The sequence below is a fragment of the Pinus tabuliformis genome, chromosome 3_2, assembly GCF_031772625.1.
Source record: "Pinus tabuliformis cultivar Carrire ecotype Pingquan chromosome 3_2, CPIR1, whole genome shotgun sequence".
Classification (NCBI taxonomy): domain Eukaryota; kingdom Viridiplantae; phylum Streptophyta; class Pinopsida; order Pinales; family Pinaceae; genus Pinus; species Pinus tabuliformis.
This window is the reverse complement of record NC_142302.1, coordinates 64,547,730-64,570,294: the sequence shown is the minus strand read 5'-3', so window position 1 is coordinate 64,570,294 and position 22,565 is coordinate 64,547,730. Positions and strand designations below refer to the sequence as shown.

At 38.2% G+C, this 22,565-nt stretch overlaps 1 protein-coding gene across 1 annotated transcript in view; it reads left to right on the top strand.

The window, feature by feature from the left end:
• The window catches only part of RAD51B (DNA repair (Rad51) family protein), a 265,335-nt gene that overhangs the window by 52,697 nt on the left and 190,073 nt on the right, over window positions 1-22,565 (top strand). The window contains exons 2-3 of the mRNA XM_089418067.1: window positions 15,942-16,055; window positions 16,405-16,557. Of these exons, the coding sequence (XP_089274193.1) occupies window positions 15,942-16,055; window positions 16,405-16,557 (267 nt within the window). The remainder of the gene's footprint in view (window positions 1-15,941; window positions 16,056-16,404; window positions 16,558-22,565) is intronic.

Here is a 22,565-nt window from a genome sequence, read left to right as displayed (position 1 = left end):
ACAAATTACAAGAACTAATATTTCTAATTTATGTAATATGAGTTCTTAATTTAATTTCTTAAGTACATTTGTTTTTACATGCTCATTCAGGAAGGATTAACTTAGTTTTACTCTAATGATCTCTGATTGAGTACTTCATACAAATGGATTTTTGAATATAATGTGTTTTATTTCCAATATTTTACATTGGTTTCCTATTTGTGGTTTCAGTAATTACTTGTGCAAACTTCATATTTTACATTGTTGGTATAAGTATTTGTTTTCACATTAAGATGATCCTTAAGTTAAAAAACGCTCACGACATATTTCAGAAATAACTCATATTTTAGGCCCTCCTTTCGCCATCACATCCTTTCACTTTGCATTTGCATACTAAGCTAGTATTTGCACATTAAAATTTTACTTCCAAGCATAAGCTTGGTCAACAGAGACATTAAGGGATTAAACTTAAAACAAACATTTAACTAAAATTAACCAAGTCCATGCATTTCACATAACTTTAAGTTTTGCATTTGCATATAAGGTAGTTGAATCATTTAGCAACCGTTTCCCATCCATTACTTGGACTTTATTTCCTTTGCAAGATAGTTGACTCCACAAGGCACTGGCATCATTTTTCTCAAATCTAATTGAATCCTTCAAAATCTTGCACAATTTAAAACAAGTATTGGTTGCTTAATTGTGTCTCCCAGATTGGTTGGTTCTCAACTAATCTTCCCTCATTCCATTTCCATAGAGTCTATCCCCCTTAGTCTGCTATTGGGAGACAACTCAAACAGAGAGATTGGGGATCAATGTAACAACCCCCGATCTAAGCCGTTGTCGCGGTGCTTAGACATTCTGTGCGACAACATAAGGCATCAAGAGAGAATGGAAAACTCCATATAATCCACAGCAGAATGGTGTAGTGGAGCGGAAAAATAGAACCATTGTTGGAGCTGTAAAGGCTATGTCATATGACCAGGATCTACCCATATTTCTATGGGCAAAAGCATGTAACACGACAGTGTATATTCAGAACATGACTCTTCATAGAGCACTGGGGAAGAAAACACTAGAAGGAGTCTTCACAGGGAAGAAGCATTAAGTCGACCACCTCATAATTTTTGGCAGCGTTGCTTATTGTCACGTGCCGAATGATAAAAGCACCAAACTGGATCAGACTGCAGAGAAGGGGTTTTTCGTTGGGTACAACAAAACCTCAAAGGCATTCAGAATCTACATTCCTAGCAGTAGGAAGATGGTAGTAGGGCGATACATGAAGTTCATGGAGGACTGAGCTTTCAGGAGGTCTCGTGAGATGCTCGCAGGTGATCAAAATCAGTCAGCAGAAGCTCCTTTAGTCCAGTAGTAGGGGCAGCCACAAGGGTAGCCAATGGGACAAGCAGGAGTACAGTCACAAGGGTAAAGTACTGTGACTAGTACCAGTATTTCCTCAGGTGCAGGAAATCTAGGGAGTTCTCAGTAGATGGAGCAAGAAAGACAAGATGAGGAGGAGCTGGCAGAACCTCCCACAACTAGTGGTCAAGCAGTAGAGCGGTTCGTCTGACATTAAGGGATGCAGAGGAGTTTATTGGAACTTCTAGGATGAGCAAGAGACAACGCATATAGCTTGATAGGTACCAAGCATTAGTAGCTTAGGTTGCAAAACCTTCCAACTTTCAGAAGGTCGCACAACATCAGGTGTGGATAGATGCCATGGTAGAAGAGTATAGCTCTATGATGACGAATGATGTTTGGGAGGTAGTGCCCAAGCCAGAAGACAAATTAGTAGTAGGTTCGAGGTGGATCTATAAGATCAAATATGCGGTAGGTGACAGTGTGGAAACGTACAAGGATAGGTTCGTAGCAAAGGGGTATGCACAAAAGGAAGGGATAGATTATGAGGAAACCTTCGCCCTAGTTGCCAGATACACTTCTATTTGGTTAGTCATATGTCTAGTGGCTCAGATGGGATGGCAGATTCACTAGATGGATGTTAAGACAACCTTCTTGAATGGAGTGATAGATGATGAAGTGTACAAAGAACAGCCAGAGGGCTTTGAGACTTAGGAGAGGCGCACACATGTGTGCAAATTAAAGAAGGCTCTATATGGGTTCAAGTAGGCTCCCAGGGCATGGTATGGTAGAATTCACACCTACTTGCAGCAGATGGGGTTCATCAAGAGTGATGCAGATCCCAACTTTTACTATTTGATGGTACAAGATGAGCCCCTCATTCTAGTTTTATATGTGGATGATCTATTCTTGACAGGATCATCAAGGCTCATAGAGGATTGCAAGAGGAACCTAGCAGCAGAATTTGACATGAAGGATTTGGGGTTGATGCACTATTTCCTATGATTGGAGGTGTGGCAGAAAGATGGGAAGATCTTCCTTGGACAAGGAAGATACGCTACAGATATTCTGAAGAGGTTCAGAATGCAGGATTGCAAACCCATGTCTACACCCATGATTACCAACTGGAAGAAGATAGATGCATCAGATGACAAGGATGTTGACCCCACCTTGTATAGACAACTCATTGGGTCTCTCATGTATCTAGTCAACGCTAGGCCAGATATTTGCTTCGCAGTCAATACCCTTATTCAGTTCATGGTGGAACCAAAAAGGGTACATTGGGCAACGACGAGGCATATTCTGAGATACATTCACGTCACAATTGAGTATGGATTGAAACATACTCGAGTGGATGATGTCAGACTTTGTGGGTACACAGATGCAGATTGGGCAAGCAGTTCAGTGGACAGGAAAAGTACCCTCAAGTACTGCTTCAGTGTTGGATCAGGGATGGTTTCTTGGTGTAGCAGGAAGTAGAAGTCAATAACACTGAGCTCTACAAAAGTAGAGTATATGGTGGCCAACACAGCTACGTGCGAAGCTATATGTTGGGTCCCTATAATACTAGTGATTACCCCATTACTATTGTAGTTATACCCCTTATTTATATTGTTGTGCCCCTATTACCCCCATATTATTATTTCTGTGCCCCATAGAATCCCTCTATTGTTATTTTTGTGGCTTTATATTATTATTGTTAGGTCGGCTGGATTATATTGTGACTCCTTAGACTCCTATATATAGAAAGGAGGTTTTGTCATTTGTATCATCCAAGAATTGTTCATTTATGTAATGTAAAGGAGGTTGCCCCCTCGAAGAGGCTGAATTCTAAGGCGTTGATCTATCTTTTCTATCTTTTCTTGAGCTGGTTTCATAACATTTGGTATCAGAGCTTTGGATTCTAGGGTTTCGCTGCTCCAAACAGGTCATCGTGGCATTTTCGCTATAACTTTTTTTCTGTGACGTTTCAGAAGTCGCAAAAAAAACCCATTTGAGAAGAATTGACGCTGAACCTTGGGTCCGAATTTCAGAGCTTTTCGCACGATATTTTCGGAGATATGATCTGAGGAAGTTGGTCTTTTTGCAGACTCCTGAATTACATTCAAAACAGGTGACCTGGGGAAAATCGTCATAACTTTCTCTCTGAGGATCGGATTGAAATTTCGTAAAAGGTACAGAAAGAGGACGGACTGTAGTTTCTTGTGGGTGTTTTTTAGATCCAAAGGTCGAAACAGTGACTCGCGGCACGTCGTACAAGTTAGCTCTACTGAACTAGTCTATAATCAAGTCACTGTGGGAGATTTCGCATAACTCTTCCTTGGAGAATCCAATTTGGGTCAGACTTGTGGCATTGGAAAGAGGACACAGAGAGCTACTACAGGTCACAATTTCAGAACTAGATGACTGGAAAGTACAGAGATACATCAGAGGCAATATCGAGCTCCTACAAAGTGAAAAAAGGTGTGTAGATTTTTTTAAATTTTTGCTTAAGCTTGGTTTGAAAATTTATTTTGAAGGAATTCAAAGGGCATAGTAGAGCATTATTATCGGTAACTGATGCCCCGAGGAAAGAAAATGCAAACACCTAGTAAGGAACCTGAAAGCTCTAGCATGACTCATGAAGAAGAGGAAGAAATGCTACATGATATATCAAAATTACAAGAACAAGTGCAACAAATGTCACGCTCACAAAAGCTAACAGATGCTAAGATAAATGGCGTGGAAGCTAAGATGAATGGCATGGAAGCTAAGATGGACAATTTGAAGATAGATTTGAACACAAATTTGAAGACAGACATGGCAGATTTGAAGACAGATTTGACTAATTTTCTACAAGAAATACTTACTAATGGTGAAAGGTAGTAAAGGAAACTCATGATGAGAACAAAAGAAATGTTAATCATGATTCCATAGACGCTAATGTTGGATCGAAGAATCACCATATTCCAAAAATCGATATGAGGAAGTTTGATGGCAAGGATCCCGCCACATGGATATTACAGATGGAGCAATTCTTCGATCTCAATAATGTGCAAAACACACAAAAGGTACGTATGGCAACTTTATATTTGGAACCAAATCAGTTTGTATGGTATCAATGGCTTTGTTCTCGTAAACAATTTATCACTTGGGCAATTTTTACGGAAGAATTGATAGCACATTATGAGGATACAAAAAGCAACACTTTTTTTAGCCAATTGATAAGTCTCAAACAAAAGGGTTCAATAATGGAGCACATTGAGGAGTTCCAAAAATTGAACATAAGGGTAAAAGATATTCCAGAGGAGCATAGGATTGATGTGTTCATAGGGTCTTTAAAGGATAATATCCAACATGATGTTCGCCTTTGGGAACCTGATTCATTAGAGAAGGCATTCAGGTTAGCAAGAAAAATGGAAAGCAAAATTATGGCAACTAGGAAGCATACCACTCACAACTATAAAGACGGAAGTGTTGTTGCCCATAGTCTTCCACAACCTACAAGGTTGACACCACAACAATTGGAAGAAAAAAGAGCAAAAGGGCTTTGTTACAATTGTGATAGCAAATACACAAAAGGTCATAAGTGTGCTGAGAAGAAATTATTCTACATAGATTGTGAAGAGGAAGAAGAAAAGGAGCAAGAAAGGTCAAAAGAAGAGGATATATTCCAGGAACAAAGCCTAGATGAAGAACAAATAAATCCGACCATATCTTGTAATGCATTGGCGGGAATTACCACTCCTCAAACCATCAAGATAGAAGGACAAATCAAGAAGAAAAAGGTAATAGTGTTGATTGATTCAGGAAGCACCCACAATTTTATTCATTGTAGGGTAGCAAAAGAATTGAATTGCTTCCTATATCCAGCACCAGAGTGTCAAGTGATGATTGCAAATGGAGGAACAATAAATTGCTCTGGAAAGTGCCATAATATCAAGCTATCCATGGGAGAATATGTATTGACTAGCCCAATGCTTTCCATTCCAATGGGAGGTGCTGATGTTGTACTAGGAGTCCAATGGCTACAATCCTTGGGTACAATAGCTTTTAATTTTCAAGAACTTTTCATGAAATTTTCTGTGGAAGGAAAGGAAGTTGAATTAAGGGGTATTGCAGGGAAACCAGGAAAGATAATCAGCTCTAATGGCATGACAAAGCTTCTAAAAAAGGAGCAAAGAGGTGTAATTGCACAATTATGTTCGCTAGATGTTTCCACATTGGAATCATCTATTTCTCCAGATCTCCAAAAAGTCCTGGACAATCATTCCAAGGTATTTGAGACTCCCAAAGGTCTCCCACCTATGCGTGATCATGATCATGCTATTCATCTGATTCCAGGAAGTGTTCCTCCAAACATCAGGCCGTACAGATATCCCTATGTCCAAAAAAGTGAAATTGAACGTATGGTTGCAGAAATGCTAGAGGCTGGTATAATTCAACCGAGTCAAAGTTCTTTCTCAGCTCCAGTAGTATTGGTGCACAAGAAGGATGGATCATGGCGCATGTGTCCAGATTATAGGGAGCTCAACAAGCTCACTATTAAAGATAAGTTCCCCATTCCTGTCATTGATGAATTACTGGATGAATTGCATGGATCAATTTACTTCACCAAGTTGGATCTTCGTTCGGGATATCATCAAATCAGAATGAAGATTGAAGACATTCCGAAAACGGCATTTAGAACTCATGAGGGTCATTATGAATTTTTGGTCATGCCTTTTGGCCTTACCAATGCACCTTCAACATTTCAAGGTTTGATGAATTCAATTTTCAAACCATTCCTTAGAAAATTTGTGTTAGTATTTTTTGATGATATACTAATCTACAGCAAGTCTTGGAAGGATCATGTTGAACATGTTGACAGGGTGCTACAACTATTGGAGGAGAAACAATTATATGCAAAAAGATCCAAATGTTTCTTTGGAGTCCAGGAGGTGGAATATTTGGGTCATATTGTATCTCATGAAGGAGTTAAGGTAGACCCTAGCAAAATTAAAGCCATTAAGGAATGGAAAATCCCCACATCCATAAAGCATCTGCGAGGATTTCTTGGGTTGACAGGGTATTATCGCAAGTTTGTTAAGAATTATGGGAGAATAGCAGCACCTCTAACAACATTATTGAAGAAAGATTCATTTTCATGGACTCCGGAAGCAACAAAGGCCTTTGAACATCTTAAAGAGGCAATGTGCCAAGCACCGGTCTTAGCTACACCGGACTTCACAAAAACCTTTATTGTGGAATGTGATGCTTCAGGAAATGGAATTGGTGCTGTTCTAATGCAAGATGAAAGACCCATTGCTTTTGAAAGTCGTCCAATCAAGGGAAAGTTTTTAAGCAAAGCTATTTATGAGAAGGAAATGTTGGCAATACTCCATGCACTTAAGAAATGGCGACCCTACCTAATGGGAAGACACTTCAAGGTAAAAACGGATCATGATAGCCTTAAATACTTTTTAGAACAAAGATTATCCTCTGAAGAGCAACAAAAGTGGGTCACAAAGATGTTGGGTTATGACTTTGAAATCATCTACAAAAAAGGGAAGCAAAATGTGGTGGCAGATGCACTCTCAAGAAAGGATGAGGATGTGGAAGCATTGTTGTGTGCCATTTCTATTATCCAACCAGATTGGATAAACGAAGCAAGGGAGGAATGGAAGAATGACGAAGAAGTGTGGGCACTTATTCGAAAGCTACAACAAGATTCCAGTACTTCTGATACATTTAGCTGGCAAAATGATTCGTTATGGTACAAAGATCGCTTATACCTCTGTAAGAATTCCCAGCTAAAACAAAAGATTCTTATGGAATTGCACACTTCTCCCTTAGGAGGGCACTCAGGATTTTTAAAAACTTACCACAGGGTTAAGAAGGAATTTTTTTGGGATGGCCTTAAATCAGATATTCAAAAGTTTGTGGCGGAATGTTTGGTTTGCCAACAAAATAAAGTTGAAACAATTAAGACACCGGGTCTATTACAACCTTTATCCATTCCAAGCCAACGTTGGGAGGAGGTTTCAATGGATTTTATCACAGGTTTACCCAAGTCTGAGGGAAAGAGTGTCATCATGGTGGTAGTTGACAGACTTACCAAGTATGCACACTTTTGTGCATTATCACATCCATTTAAAGCCAGTACAGTTTCTACTGCATTTATGGAAACAGTTCAAAAGCTACATGGAAACCCAAAGATTATTGTAAGTGACAGAGATCCCATTTTCACTGGAAATTTTTGGACAGAATTATTTTCTTGTCTTGGTACTCAGTTAGCTCATAGCTCATCTTATCATCCTCAATCTGATGGGCAAACTGAGATAGTAAACAAATGTTTGGAAGGATATCTTCGTTGCTTTGTATCTGATAAACAGACACAATGGGTCAAATGGTTGCCTCTGGCTGAATGGTGGTATAACACTTCCTTCCATACAGCAACAAAAATGACCCCATTTATGGCACTTTATGGGTATCAACCACCATCCATCACATCATATTTAAGAGAAAATTCTAAGGTTCAGGCAGTGGAACATCACATCGAACATCAACAACAAGTCCTCCAACTCTTAAAGGATAACCTCGTGTTGGCACAAAATAGAATGAAACAACAGGCAGATCAACATCGCAGTGAAAGAAGTTTTGATGTAGGTGATTGGGTATTCCTACGGCTACAACCATATAAGCAAATGTCCCTAAAGCAAGCTAAGAAGGATAATAAATTATCACCAAAGTATTATGGTCCGTACAAGGTGTTGCAAAAGATTGGTACTATGGCATACAAATTGGAGCTTCCTGCAGCTTCTCGATTGCACCCAGTTTTCCATGTTTCATGTTTAAAGAAGGTTATAGGCGACAAGCTCCCAGTTCAAACAATATTGCCAGAACTTGACGAGGAAGGAAAAATTATATTGGAACCGGAAGCAGTCACAGAAACAAGAACTCGACAGCTACGAAATCGATCAATTTCAGAGTATCTTATCAAGTGGAAGAACTTATCCGCTGAAGATTCCACATGGGAGGATGAGAATTTTATGCAGAAGTATCCAGAACTACTCAAGCGTTGAGGACAACACTTTTTTGAAGGAGAGGGGCATGTTGGGTCCCTATAATACTAGTGATTACCCCATTACTATTGTAGTTATACCCCTTATTTATATTGTTGTGCCCCTATTACCCCCATATTGTTATTTCTGTGCCCCATAGAATCCCTCTATTGTTATTTTTGTGGCTTTATATTATTATTGTTAGGTCGGCTGGATTATATTGTGACTCCTTAGACTCCTATATATAGAAAGGAGGTTTTGTCATTTGTATCATCCAAGAATTGTTCATTTATGTAATGTAAAGGAGGTTGCCCCCTCGAAGAGGCTGAATTCTAAGGCGTTGATCTATCTTTTCTTGAGCTGGTTTCATAACACTATATGGCTTCGAAAGCTGCTAGTAAGCTTGTTCAGGCAGAGGATGGAGGCGACCAATGTCTATTGTGATAATCAAAGTTGCATAAATCTCTTTGAGAATCCAGTGTTTCATGATAGGTCGAAACACATCGATATTCAGTGTCACTTCATCAGAGATTGTGTGCAGTGAGGAGCAGTCCAACTACAGTATGTTCCCATAGAAGAGCAGGTTGCAGATATACTCACGAAAGCTCTAGGGAGAGCTAAGTTCGTCTATTTCAGAGAACAAATGGGTATGGTGGAGAACCCATTTCAGTAGCAGGGACAGGCTATTTTGGATGTTATGGATGTTGCAGTTGCAGCAACAACAGATGAGAGGGAGTTGCAGTGCATATTCAGTGTTGGCAGGGTCAACAACAACACAGATGCAACGTATATCAGAGTTGCGCAGTAGTTGGTGGACAGCGACAACCAAACATCAATAATGAAACAGGAGATGATGCGGAGATAGAGTGTTGTTGCAGGAAGTAGCAACACTAGAACACATTCCTCGCTAAGAGGGAGTGTTAGTTTTTGTAGCATTGGATGTGTTCTAGCCACAAAATTTTGTGGAGAAGCTAGAATACATGAGATCTCCAAAACCCAGAAATCGTTTATGGAAATTCCACCTAGAAGTGTCACAATTAGATTATTAAGCTATTTTTAAATATTTCCTAAGTCTAAACTTAGGAAATATGGTTAATTAATCACTATTAATTGAGATAATGCGTGAATCATCTAGAAACTCACTCGGATCGACCCAGAAGTGATCCGACCCATTGATTAAATTTTAATCTTGGTTGTTGGTGCTTCAACAATGGATTATAAAAGAAAGTCAATGTGGTGATGGAGATCATCCAGTGCAGATACTCAGTTGCTCAGGCAGTTCGATTTTCTCAGTAGCAGCAACTCAGCATAGAAGATAGAGCCAGAGGGTGAGTAGCAGGTGGAAGAGGAGAGCAGTAGCATTCAAGAAGGAAGTTTTCAGTTCTTGGAAGAGTCAACGGAAGGAAGACAGAAATCTTCAGAGGGCCAGCGTAGGCACTGCGCAGAGGCTGACGCAAGTATCTCAGCACAGAGGCCTGGGAAGCTATTTTGGAGTTAGAAAATAATTGTGGGGTGAAAGAAATTTCTCACAATATTTTTGCCAGTGTTTTCTTCAGATTAGATTGCTAGCTAGGCATCTAAATTATTGTACTCAGAATTGCTGCTGAACATTAATAATAAAACCCTCATCTGCTGCACCGGTTTTCCCAAGTTGGGTTTTTCTAGGGACAATTGTCCAAAAATAACTGTGTCAATTTTATTTTGTGTGTGCTAGAATTTCTCAGTTTCTAGTATTTTATTTTCCGCAGTATTTTTATGGTGAAAATTGCAACTGTGATTTTATTCGTTATTTGTCGTAGCAAATAAACTGCATAATTAATTTTTGAGTTAGAAGAATAATCTCCAGTAGTTGCAATAATTTCACATTCATGATATAGGAACCCATGATTGTCCCAACCTTTGGTAGGCAATGAATTGCCCTACCTTAAAAATGGGTATTCACTGCTAAATCTTATGCATCATGCTCTTACCCCTTGAGCCTTGAGTAGTTAACCAAAGAAAAACATAAAAAGGCAAAAGGCATATAAAGAAGGGTGGAAAAATCAATGTCGGGGCACCTCATGTACCACGATTGCTCCCTCCTATACAGTATAAATCCAAGTGTGAGCTTCCCTTTTATCAGCTACCCTTGTACCCCAGAATGTGGCCCAAGGCTGCCCCTTCTCATCCCCTACTTCATTCACCTATCTGTCACAAGCCACTACCTTTTGAAGGGTGTACTTTGAACACATTATCCCCTTTGGAAGTAGTAACCACCTAATAGGATACTTGGTTAACCCCATTTGGAGTTTAGGAGATATTGGCACATCCCAAAGCACATTATGGAAGGGCAGACCATTATAAAGTCCCCACCTGTGGTCCATGGTTGGTAAGCTCATTTACTTGATTTCCCTAATGACTTATTGTACTGGAAGACTAGGGGATGCATGGATCTTATGCAGGATTGCAGATGGTCTCCATCTTGGGTTTGGTCTCCATATACGGGATCATAATCCTCCTTAGGGCTACATTGGCACATGTAGGGGGTGTGTTGAGAGACATGGGCCTCCACAGTAGTAGACAACACTCTATGGATCTCGGAGGATGATCAAAGATGCTTGAGATACTCTCATTGGACGAGGATGATGCAACTGGTTCAACTTTTCCTAGCCAACCCCAGAGATGTACCATGCACTTGGCAGCTGACCCAAGAATTGTAGGAGGATATGGCATCCCCTACACCATCACCAGAGCCCTTACTGGTGATTTACATGCATCCTCGATTCATTTGGAGACCTATGAGGTTATTATTGTCCCCCCCACACCCATTGGGAGCACCACAGGTTTATTGTTTGGAGAACAAGGGGCCAACCCCTTGTCCATCATTTTTTGAGGCTCCTACTCTTCATTATGGTACCCATGGACCTCATTAGGCCTCTTAGAGGGCCCTACGACATGCGTAGATTATTATTTGACCTCTTGAGAGGCTTATTCTTTCATTTGCGAGCTAGTTTGGTGGGCTTGTCACCAGAAGTTAGATATTACAACATTATTTTATTTTTGGGGCCTATGTTGGCCAAGGAGGCTAATTCGAACTCCTCATTAGTGTATATATACAAGTGAGATAAGTTCATTATCTCATCATCACTTTGGATTGGATCTCTTCTCTCTCTTGAGAATTTCACACTTTTTCTTAGAGGATGAATTGGAGCTTTATGGATGAATTTTGATGTGTGGATTTGGTTTATCTTGTCATGGAGCTTCTCTATTGTCAAATTGTGAATGGTTTGATATATTCTATTACATGTAAGTACATGCTTTTAATGTTATTCTTGTTTTACTTTGTCATAAACATTGTACTGGAATTTTCACTATTTTTAGGGCTAATTGTTGCATGCATCTACTGCTTAAACTGTGGAATTTTGTCTCTATATAGCGTCTCTCAATGTATGGGCCATGTAATTTGAACGAAATCTCCTAGGGATAATTCTATCAACGAATTCATTTTGATAAGCCATCACCTTTTGCACATCGGAGTATAAAAGCTACGAGATTGCTTCTCTTTGACCTAGAAGGCTAGCGAAGTGGTCTTGAGGCCTCCTTGACCAAGAACCAAAGGTTCTCATTCATATTTATCTTAGACTTCTTTCTCCCAAGACTAAGGCACTGATTTATCAAGAGGTGGTCACCTAAAATCAACTTCTTTTCACCTTTTCCTAGGTCTAGCCAAGTTGGATCACCTGGGACATCATTTTCCCAGTGAATTAGTGTTCCAAAAAGTTCGATGTCCTAGCCTCTCCTGCGCTGGTGTATCCTCAAGACCTCCTCCAAATTTGAGGCCATTCCAACAGTGGAGTTGTGAGAAAAGCCAAGCCCTAGTTTCGAGATCAAACTTTGCCCTAACATCCTCGAGGCTGATATCTTATAGAATCAATTCAACACCTTTAAGTGAATATTATTTCTTTGATCCTTTCCCCTACCTTGTCTAGGTTAAGAACATCAATGGTTGCTAAACTCTTTCCTCCTAAACCTAGACTGGGTCCATCTGGTCCCATGTGCTCTCGTTCCTTTGAAAGGGCAATTCTTCAAGAACCATTCGGGATACCAATTTCAATAAGGATTTTAGGGATCAGGAAACTCTTTCACAAGTCATATTCCCCAAATCTAACCCTCAAATCCTCCCATCCTTCTCCTTGAAGACATTGTACATTGCTTAGAAAACAAGCAAGCTCTATCCTTCAAACTTTTCTAGAAAGGGATCATTTGGGTCACACCATACCCACTTATTGATTTATCCTTCATTGGTGACTCGATAATATACCGGGTCTCCTCCCATCGGTGAAAATCCGTAAATAGTAGGGAGCCTTAGTTGAGGTGACAGTGGGCTAAGTCTCCATTTGTTGCCCTTGGTCTTGTGTTTGCCCTTTAGGTCCCTTGCTAGTTTGAGTGGTAACAAGTAACATCTAATATGTTTTATTTATTGATGATTCCTTTAGAAAGATCAAGATCTTCTCTATGAAGACCAAGGATGATGTCTTTATTGAGTTTCAAGATATTAAACTTTAAATCTCTTTTGGAGAATTAAATAGGCCAAAAGTATAAAGTTTTGAGGTTTGGTGATGGAGGAGAGTGCACCTCCAAGGACTTTCATGCATTTTGCAGGGAAGCAGGAATTAAGAGGGAGTTGACAATGCCTTACAACTTCCAATAGAATTGACTTGTAGAGAGGGAGAACTGGTCCCCATCCATTATGGATACCACCAAGGCTATGATCCATGATTTGGATTTGTTCATGTCTTTGGGTAGAGGTGTGTAATACAGATATCTACATTGTCAATCGATGTCCTCATAGGGCAATGAAGGAAAAAAACCTGAAGAAGCCTTTAATGGTGAGAAGCCATAGGTATCATTCTTTCGTGTATTTTGTTGTCCTATTTATATTCATGTGCCTAATGAGATGAGAACTAAATTACTAGTTAGGGCTATATATTCGTACACTCACTAGTTAGGGTTATATTTTCATATATAGGAGACAAAGGGTACAATTACAAATAATGAGCTGACAGAATGATGATAATAATTTAAAAATTACAATGTAATGGCCCAAGGCTGAGGACCTTAACATAAACTCTATGAAAGACATGATTATTACTAGCAATGATGTGGATTTGATTGCAGTATTCAAAGAAAATTCAAGTAAAACCTTTGATGTCACTGATCTGGGAATGTTGTGTAACTTCCTTGGCATACAAATATGGCAAAAATATGATAAAATCTGTATCCCTCAACACTATTATGCTTTTGACCTATTCAAAAGGTTTAATATGTAAAATTGAAGCCTTCTTATACACCCTTTGACAGTGGATTGAAATTGAGTTCTAAATCTAATTCTGAAGAGTTTGATGGCACTCTTTATAGACAATTGGTTGTATATATTCTCTATTTATGCACTACTAGGCCCGATTTTAAATTTCGCAAGTGGTTTGGTTTCAAGATTTATGTGCAAACCTCAGAAGGAACATTGCAAAGTTGTAGAAAGAATTTGAATATATGTTAAAAACACTATTCACTATGGCATTGAATATTCTTCGTTATGTGGTAATCCTTCTTTGTATGGCTACAACAATGTTGCAGGAGGCGTCCACCCCCCCGGTTTTAAGGCCCGAAGAGCGTCCCGTGCGGATGCGTCCAGGAAGCGTCCCCGAAGCGGGATTCCAAAATTCGGAAGCGCCCTTCCGAATCTCTGAAGCACGCTTCGTATGACGCTTCGGAGGGTGAAGTGTACGCTTCCCATACGGTTCCGGAAAAGCGCCGCGCGAAGGGAAGAAATGCGATTTTTTTTTTTTTTTTTTTTTTTTTTTAAATTTTAGCTGACTTGGCATAAAGGGAGTGGGTCCACCTTGGGTTAGGGTGAGGAATGAAGGGAATAAAGCCCCCATTCATTCTTCATTTGCTCACTTTGAGTTTATGAGAGTTGGAGAAGAGAAGAGAGGAGAGGAGAAGAGAAGAGAGGGAAGGAGAGGAGAAGAGAGGAGAGCTTGGAGGAGTGAAGGAGGAGGAGCTAGGAGAAGGAGGAGCTTGGAGCAAGAGCTAGATGGTTGATTTACATACTAGTAACTACAATGGAATCATGGATGCCATATCTATCTTGATTTATGCAAAAATATGCATGTTTTCATGTCTTCTACAACTAATTTGGTATTTGGGATGTTTGTTTTGAGTATAAATGCAAAAATATATATATATATATATATATATATATATATATATATGTATAGTAGACGCTTCCATAGACGCTTCGCTTCCTAGATTTTTGGAAAATGATGCTTCCGCGTCCTCGCTTCCAAAAAACGTCCCCGCTTTGGGGAAGGAGATAGTGATAGATAGTATACTTTTGGCTATCTAATTCATTGTTGTGCAGGTCTAATTTCTTGGTATAATAAGAAATCTTCTTGTATTGCATTATCTTCTATTGAAGCTAAATACGAAGGCACTACAGTAGCTGCTCAGGAAGCAATGTGGCTAAGGCGTTTAATTGCTGAATTGAATTTGCTTGCAAATGATGCTTCTATGGTCTATTGTGACTACCAAAGCACTATTGAAGTGGCAAAGAATTGAATTTTCGATTAAAGGTCAAAACTTATTGAAATTCATCAGTATGTGAGGGAGAAGATGCAAGGAAGACAAGTCAAATTGAGGCACTGCAGGAATGACAATCAGATTGCTGATATCGTTACCAAGTGCCCAAATGAAGATGTTCATGAAGGTTCATAATATTTTGGTGATGAAAGAGATTTGACATTAAGAGGGGGGAGGGGGTAGTTGAAAGAACTTGAAACTTAATGGGGATTTCAGATGCTGTGATCCTCTCACCCCAGTTAAACTTTGTGGGGTAAGTGATATTGGTGATGAAGGTTATTTGGAGCCTGATGCACTCTTGTTGGGGATCTAAGTGTGGTTCATGGGGTTCTAAGTGTTTTAAGAAATCGATGATACATATTTTAATATTACTAGCCTGCCTTATGTGTCTAACTTGGTGGTCCCATCACTTATATCATGGGATAGATATAAATATATGGTTTCATTTTTATTTTTATACATTCATGCAGCGGGTTCTTTATTATCATTAAGAGTACAGTTATAGATCTCTCATATATACTGTTTCTTGTTTATATATGATGGTTTGCCTTCCTAGATTCTTGGCCGGTGTCATAAATTCTATCACATAGATAAGATAATTTTGTTAATGTCCACAAATGACCGGGAGGTTGCATCACTTACTTTTAATGGTGTTTTAGAAAACATTTCTTGACATTTCAATTTTTTTTGTTAAAAGTTCAAATTTCTAATGCATAGATTTCAATTGTCAAACATTAATTGTTTTCCTTAAGGAAATATGACAAATTTTGATAAGTTTCTGTAATTTGATGGAAGTTAAGTTCTACTTCTAACCATACTGAGATTTCAATTTTCTTATGATGCTGGCTAAACATAACATCTTATGTTGATTAATTAGTCTCTGCTACCTCCTTAAGCAGTTCAAAACTTGAATCTCACTGGTTTACGAAGAAGAAAACTGATTATAATCTGTCAATTATGCAGGATGCCTTGTGTAGAACGGAGTTGGAACTAATGGAGCTATTGGATGTGTCACTAGATGCAGTATCTGCAGCTGTAGTGCATATTAGTCAACATGCAGCTCCACCTTGCCGCACAGTAAGGTTCAGTACACAATGAATTTTATGGTTGAGTCTCTAATAGCACTTCCACTAGTGTCAGGAGAAGAGGTGTGGCTGTTTATTTGCACGCACAGTATCATAAAGGTTCATAAGACAAAGGATCTAATGATGCACACTCATAACCATGCCTTTTGTAGAGGACACTCACTGTTAAATATACTTCATCATGTAGAAGATAAGGAAAAGGCTTGTTCATTCATTTTGGGATCATAACTGGTTCTTGATGCTATCTAATGAACATGAAACAAGATACAAATAAGGGCAGACATTACTGCTGATCTTTGTTTACTTAGAAGGAATGATATTGATTGCTATCTTTTTATCAGGCATTTTCACTCATGAGGGAGCGAATTGTAAATGGGAAATTACATGGCCATTTGCAAACACGTTTAATTGGTCTAGATGAGGCATTATGTGGAGGCATCCCTTTTGGTGCAGTGACAGAGGTTGTTGGTCCAGCAGGAATTGGTAAAACACAAGTATGTGATTGCTTAGAATTCATGCACATACTTGACATCGTTCATTTTATACTTTGTAATTGTAATTGATTCCCATGTTTACTTCTATACAAACACTGAACATTGTTGCACCCATGGATTCTCTATGTAGGTAGTTTGAATATTTTTAAAACATGTTGAAGAGTCCTATTACTGATCTGATTAGCAGGGTTGCAAAGGTCTTAGCAAAACTGCTGGATGGGCACACACAAGGCAGGGACCAACTATCACCTCGGCCTAAGCCCCCTCTCTATAAACCCAACAACCTCCTAAATGGTCAAGGGAGGAGTCCCAATTGAAACCTCAATCAATTCGAAATAAGATCAGTGCCTTAGATGGCGTTAAAGTGAGGCGGTGTTAACTTCTGGGACTGTCTAGCTGTCTTTGGGTATAACTGTGCGGTAGAAACTAAGCAACAGATTAAAAGACACCAAATAACATAAAGTATAACATGTGACTAGTTTTGTTGTATGGAAATTATCCTAACCAAATATATTATTTGTTTTCTGTTTAGACTGTTGGTTTTGGACTTATGGATCAAAACAACTTGCTGTCATGTAAAATCAGACTCTAAAAGTCTGCATAAAACACATAAATAACAATCGTTAGGCCCAAATTAACCACAGAATGAGTGCCAAAGTAATCCTCGATCAAAGATGTAGGGGTTGGGAGTGTGTAGGGTGTTAAATGCGTCCTTAGAATCCACTTATCTATTGGGCTTAAGGCATCTGATTTACACTTCACATAAAAAAATTCCAAATACAGTTGACTAGACATATAAACCAGACTATAAGCTCAATGTTAAAATTGGCAACTAGGGCCAAATTCCACTTTGGTCAGCTCATTTGATGGAGATAATTATTGCATTGAATTCCTCTTTTCGATAGGACCAAAATCGACCTAAAGATCTGTAATGGCCTAGGGTAATTATTTACAAAATATAGAGGGATTTACATACATTTCTAATTGCACATTTGTTGCAGTTGCAATTAATAATAATTCCCTTAACAATCCAACAAATTAGACAACCCTTAATAGTGCAACAGAAAGGTAAACAATAAAGTTCCAATATCCAAGTGCACTGTCCCCACATAAACCGCACATGAACTATTTACCGAACATAATTCTTTATAAGGTTCCGATATCCAATTGTTATGACAGCGCACTGTCCCCACATATAAACCATTCATTGAATAACTACGAGCCCTTAAATAATTTTGCCACAGATTCTTTATGCACTATGTAATAATCTTAACTTATTATTAACCCCGAACTTTAGACGCCTCAACAATTGAATACGACCATATACCTTACATACCAAGGGTTACGAAACCTTGCTAATTAGTTACCAATCGCTCCAAAGTAGTCGCGGTTGCAGTCCTGGCTTGAGTTTACGGCGTCTCAGGAATCCAACAGGACTGATTCTGAACAGTTTCATGATCCTCCCTCAACTGTGGATTCTTGCTACGCTATATGACAAATCCTGTTGAACCTCCATATAAACTCATAATTTTGGCGGATTTCTTCCTTATTTCATTACAGGGACTTGTATTTGGATTTTCACTCAGTTTCCAAACTTTGCTCTGATGTGTTCTCGAATCTAGGTATGCGCTCTGCCCAAGTCCTTTGCACAAACTGCCTAGAAAGACACAAACCATCGCAGACATAGGTGACGTCTCTGTGTATTGTAATTCCTCGCTGTCTGAGTAAAAATTTCCTGTGCTCAACAAGTCTTGGATTCCACAGGGTCAATGTAACGAATAAAATATATAAATAATATAAATATAATGTAAAAAATAATAATCATAAATAATAGTTAGTTAAGCTAGTAATTAGGTTGAAGAGGCATGTCTAATAGGACATGACTCTTCATGAAGAGACACTTGCTTGGTATATAAGCAAGCCTCTCATTCTCATTTGTAATTCATTTTCATTCATTCTTATTCATTTTATTTAATATAATATTTATATCCTAAATGGATATCTTGACATTCCAAGTTTTCCAGAGTAATTAATTTATAGAAGGAACTTTGTTTGCTTCATGTGGTATCAGAGCAGTTCGGTCCTCTAGGTTGTTTAACCGGTGCACAAAGCTCGTTCTCCGATCCAAGTCTTTGGCTATCGACTCTTTGTCAAATTTATTGCTGTTGCAGTTCAAGCTTTTCGCTAAATATTTGGGAGTTTCTCCTTTTCTCCGTTTTTCTAGGCCTTTGGCCATAAACGAAAAAAAAACCAAAAAAAATATACATGTACGTAAATAAAATAAAATAAAAGAAGAAGAAGAAAAAAAAGTAAAAAAAAAAACAAAACGGATACAAAATCTCATACCAAGTATATTTAAAACTTTTTTACATTTCAGAAGATCGTGGTTTTAAAAACAACCCATGGTAATAGCCCATGGTATTTTAAAAATTAAAGAAAAAACAAGGATACAAAAGCTCTGATGTGAAAGGTAAATATTACTTTTTACAGGAGGTTTTAAAAACAACCCATGGTAATAGCCCATGGTATTTTAAAAGTAAAATAAAAAACAAAAGGGATACAAAATCTCATACCAAGTGATATTTAAAACTTTTTACGTGGAGAAGCCCGTGGTTTTAGAAACAACCCATGGTAATTGCCCATGGTATTTTAAAAGTAAAAGATATTTTGATAACATTGGAGAAAAAAGGTGTGATCTAAATAATTTTAATCGTTCAAATCTAAAGATTGTGACTGTACCAAGAGTCACGTCTCATCCAAATTCTCTGAGAAAAAAGATACTATATAAGCCTTATATAGTTACATATAAAAGGAAAAGTGGGTCTCAAAAAAGTATATATAAATTTTATATAATTATAATTTTATAATATATATAAATTAAAATTATATAATGTATATAATTTATAATTATATATATAAAAAAATTATTATTATATAAATTTTTTTATTAAAAGAGTGAAAAGAAGAAGAAGAAGAAGAAGAGAATATTTGATATATATATATATATATATAAAGAGATATTAGAATTATATAAAAAGAGAGTTAAAAAAAAAGAAAGAAGAAAGAGGAGAGAGAATATAACATATAAAAATTTAAAAAAATATATATATATATATATAGAAAAAATAAATAAATAAATTGTTGAAAAAGAAAAAGAAAAAGGAAGATAAAAGAAGTGAAAAAAAATGGAACCTCTAAGAAATGAACAAAAACAATTCCAAAGAGATGTAAAACAAGAAATCACAATACTATGTTGGACTTGTGGATATGCATTACAAAAAAATAATGGAAAAGGACGAAGAAAATTCTTGTCTCAAGGACCATGTCGAAAAATTACTTGCGCAAGTGAAGAAGGCTAAGGTCATAAAGAAAGAACTCAAGAAGAACTTATCAGAACAAGAAGAGGAAGCTTTGCGTTTAAAGAACCTTAATAAAAATTTATTAGAACAAATCAAAAATCTAAAAGATGAAAATCTTAAAATTCGAAACACTAAAAATAAGGTTGATAAATCAGAAACCGAAGAAATTTTACGTCTGAGAAACTATAATCAAAGTTTGCTCAATCAAACTAAGAAGCTTAAGGATGATAAGAAAGCATTAAAAGATAAGTTGGAACAATTCACTCAAGAAGAAGCATCAGAATCTCCAGTCGGAGCAGTCCAAGTTGAAAGTAAGGGAACGAATACCGATCTAGTGAATATGACAACTCAAGAAGACAAGCTAGTTGAAGAAATGACACATGTAGATGTTGCAGTTCAGACAATGGACATCCCAGGTGAATGTTCCATAACCAATTCAACAACATCTTCGCCAGAAGAAAATCTAAAAACTCCATATCGACATCCGAATCACGAGAGTAGACCAATCAACCATGCTACGTATCGGTACCATTCAGACCAGAAACAACAAATTGATGTTTCAGAGAATAATGACGTAAAATCAATCTCGTCTTATGATGCCAAGTCGTTACAAAGTTCTAGTGATCAGAATACTATACAGAAGATTAATCTAGGATGGTCTAATCCCTTCTCAGTGCGACAATTTTGTTTGTCACTAAGAAGATCATATCAACTTGTATCAACGAAGATGACTATTCCAAGAGAGAAAGACGTTCGAAGCCGAAAAAGAGATCAAGCCTTTTTTCATCGACAAGCTTTGAGGACAAAGCTTTTTGAGGAAGGAGGCAATGTAATGAATAAAATATATAAATAATATAAATATAATGTAAAAGATAATAATCATAAATAATAGTTAGTTAAGCTAGTAGCATGTCTAACAGGACATGACTCTTCATGAAGAGATGCTTGGTATATAAGCAAGCCTCTCGTTCTCATTTGTAATTCATTATCATTCATTCTTATTCATTTTATTTAATATAATATTTATATCCTAAATGGATATCTTGACATTCCAAGTTTTCTGGAGTAATTAATTTATAGAAGGAACTTTGTTCGCTTTAGTCAAGATTGTTATAGAGGCTTGCTATCTCAGAAATGAAGCATTGATGACTCACTGACTCAGGAAATGATGCCTAGATGAACTTTCTATCTGAGGAGCGAAACGTAGATGACTCGCTGATTCAGGAAATGATGCCTAGATGACTCGCTGTCACAGAAGGTCATACCGAGGGGTCACGCTGTTATAAAAAGATGTCAAAAACCCACTTTGGCCTCAGGAAGGACTCTGTGAATTGTGCCAAAGTGAAGAGAGAGTTTTCTAACCCATACACAAACTTTTCAACAGAGGAAACTAAGCTTAGAGAATTCGTTTACCCTTCAAAGACTTCTTGCAAGAGAACAAAGATGAAAAGAGAAGCAAAGCCAAATTAGGGTGGAATCTTTCACCACTGAAATTGACAAGAGTAAAGGGGTCTTAAACCCTCAGAGCCAAAGCTCAAAAACTGATGAAGTGATCCACACTTGATGCCTCCAAATGAATTCAAACCTCCTTAATTTATAGACTTCTATGAGGGGTCTTACTTTCTTAAGTGGTTGAGTATCTCATACTCAACCCCAATTTTGGGTTTTTCGCCCAACTTACCCAAAAATTGTCCACAATGGGGGTTTTGGGGTTCCCTTTTTTGGAGGACTATAGTCTACGGGGAAAGATAGGCTTCTAAGTCCACTGGTCTTCAATTTGTCGAGGATGTCACAGTCCCCCTTGCCCGAAATTGCGTGCCCTCAAGCAATTGCAAATTCGGGTGCTGTAGAATCCATTCTCCTTCCCATGTCATGTCCTCCTCTGGTAAATTATTCCATCTACTCCAGAATTATCCTTTCCCTTAACTTCTTTTCTTGAACGACCATGATCGTTTCTGGAATCAATTCCAATTGTCCTTCCTCATCTAATGGTGGCAACTCAATAGAAGTGGTGACCTGCTGGCCTATAGCCTTCTTGAGGCACGATACATGAAATACATTGTGGATTCTGCTATCACTCGGTAGCTCCAACTCATACGCCACTTCACCCACTCTTCGGAGAATTTTGTAAGGCCCATAAAACCTTGGCTTCAGCTTCTCTGCCCCGCTCTTCTTGAGCGTAGACTATCGATAAGGCTGAAATCGCAAGAAAACAAGATCCCCTACCTCAAAACTGCGCTCTGTCCAGTGTTGGTCTGCGTACATCTTCTGCCGATTCTGAGCAACCTGAATATTCTCCTTGAGTACCCTAAGAATGTCCTGACTCTCCTGTATCCAATCCTTGGCAAGAGGTGCCTTGCTGTCTCCGAAGATTCTATCGATGAAGGAGGGTGCATCATACCCATACAGAGCCTTGAAGGGTGTCATTCCAATGGATAGGTGGTAGGTGGTGTTGTAGCAATGCTCCCCAAGGTACAACCACTTGATCCATGCCTTCTGCTGACCTGTCACATAGTTGCGCAAATACCCTTCAATCCATTTATTTACAATTTCCGTTTGGCCGTTAGTTTGCGGGTGATAGCTAGTGCTAGGGGTTAATTCAGTTCCAACTAGTTTGAAAAGTTCTTGCTAGAATGCGCCCATGAATTT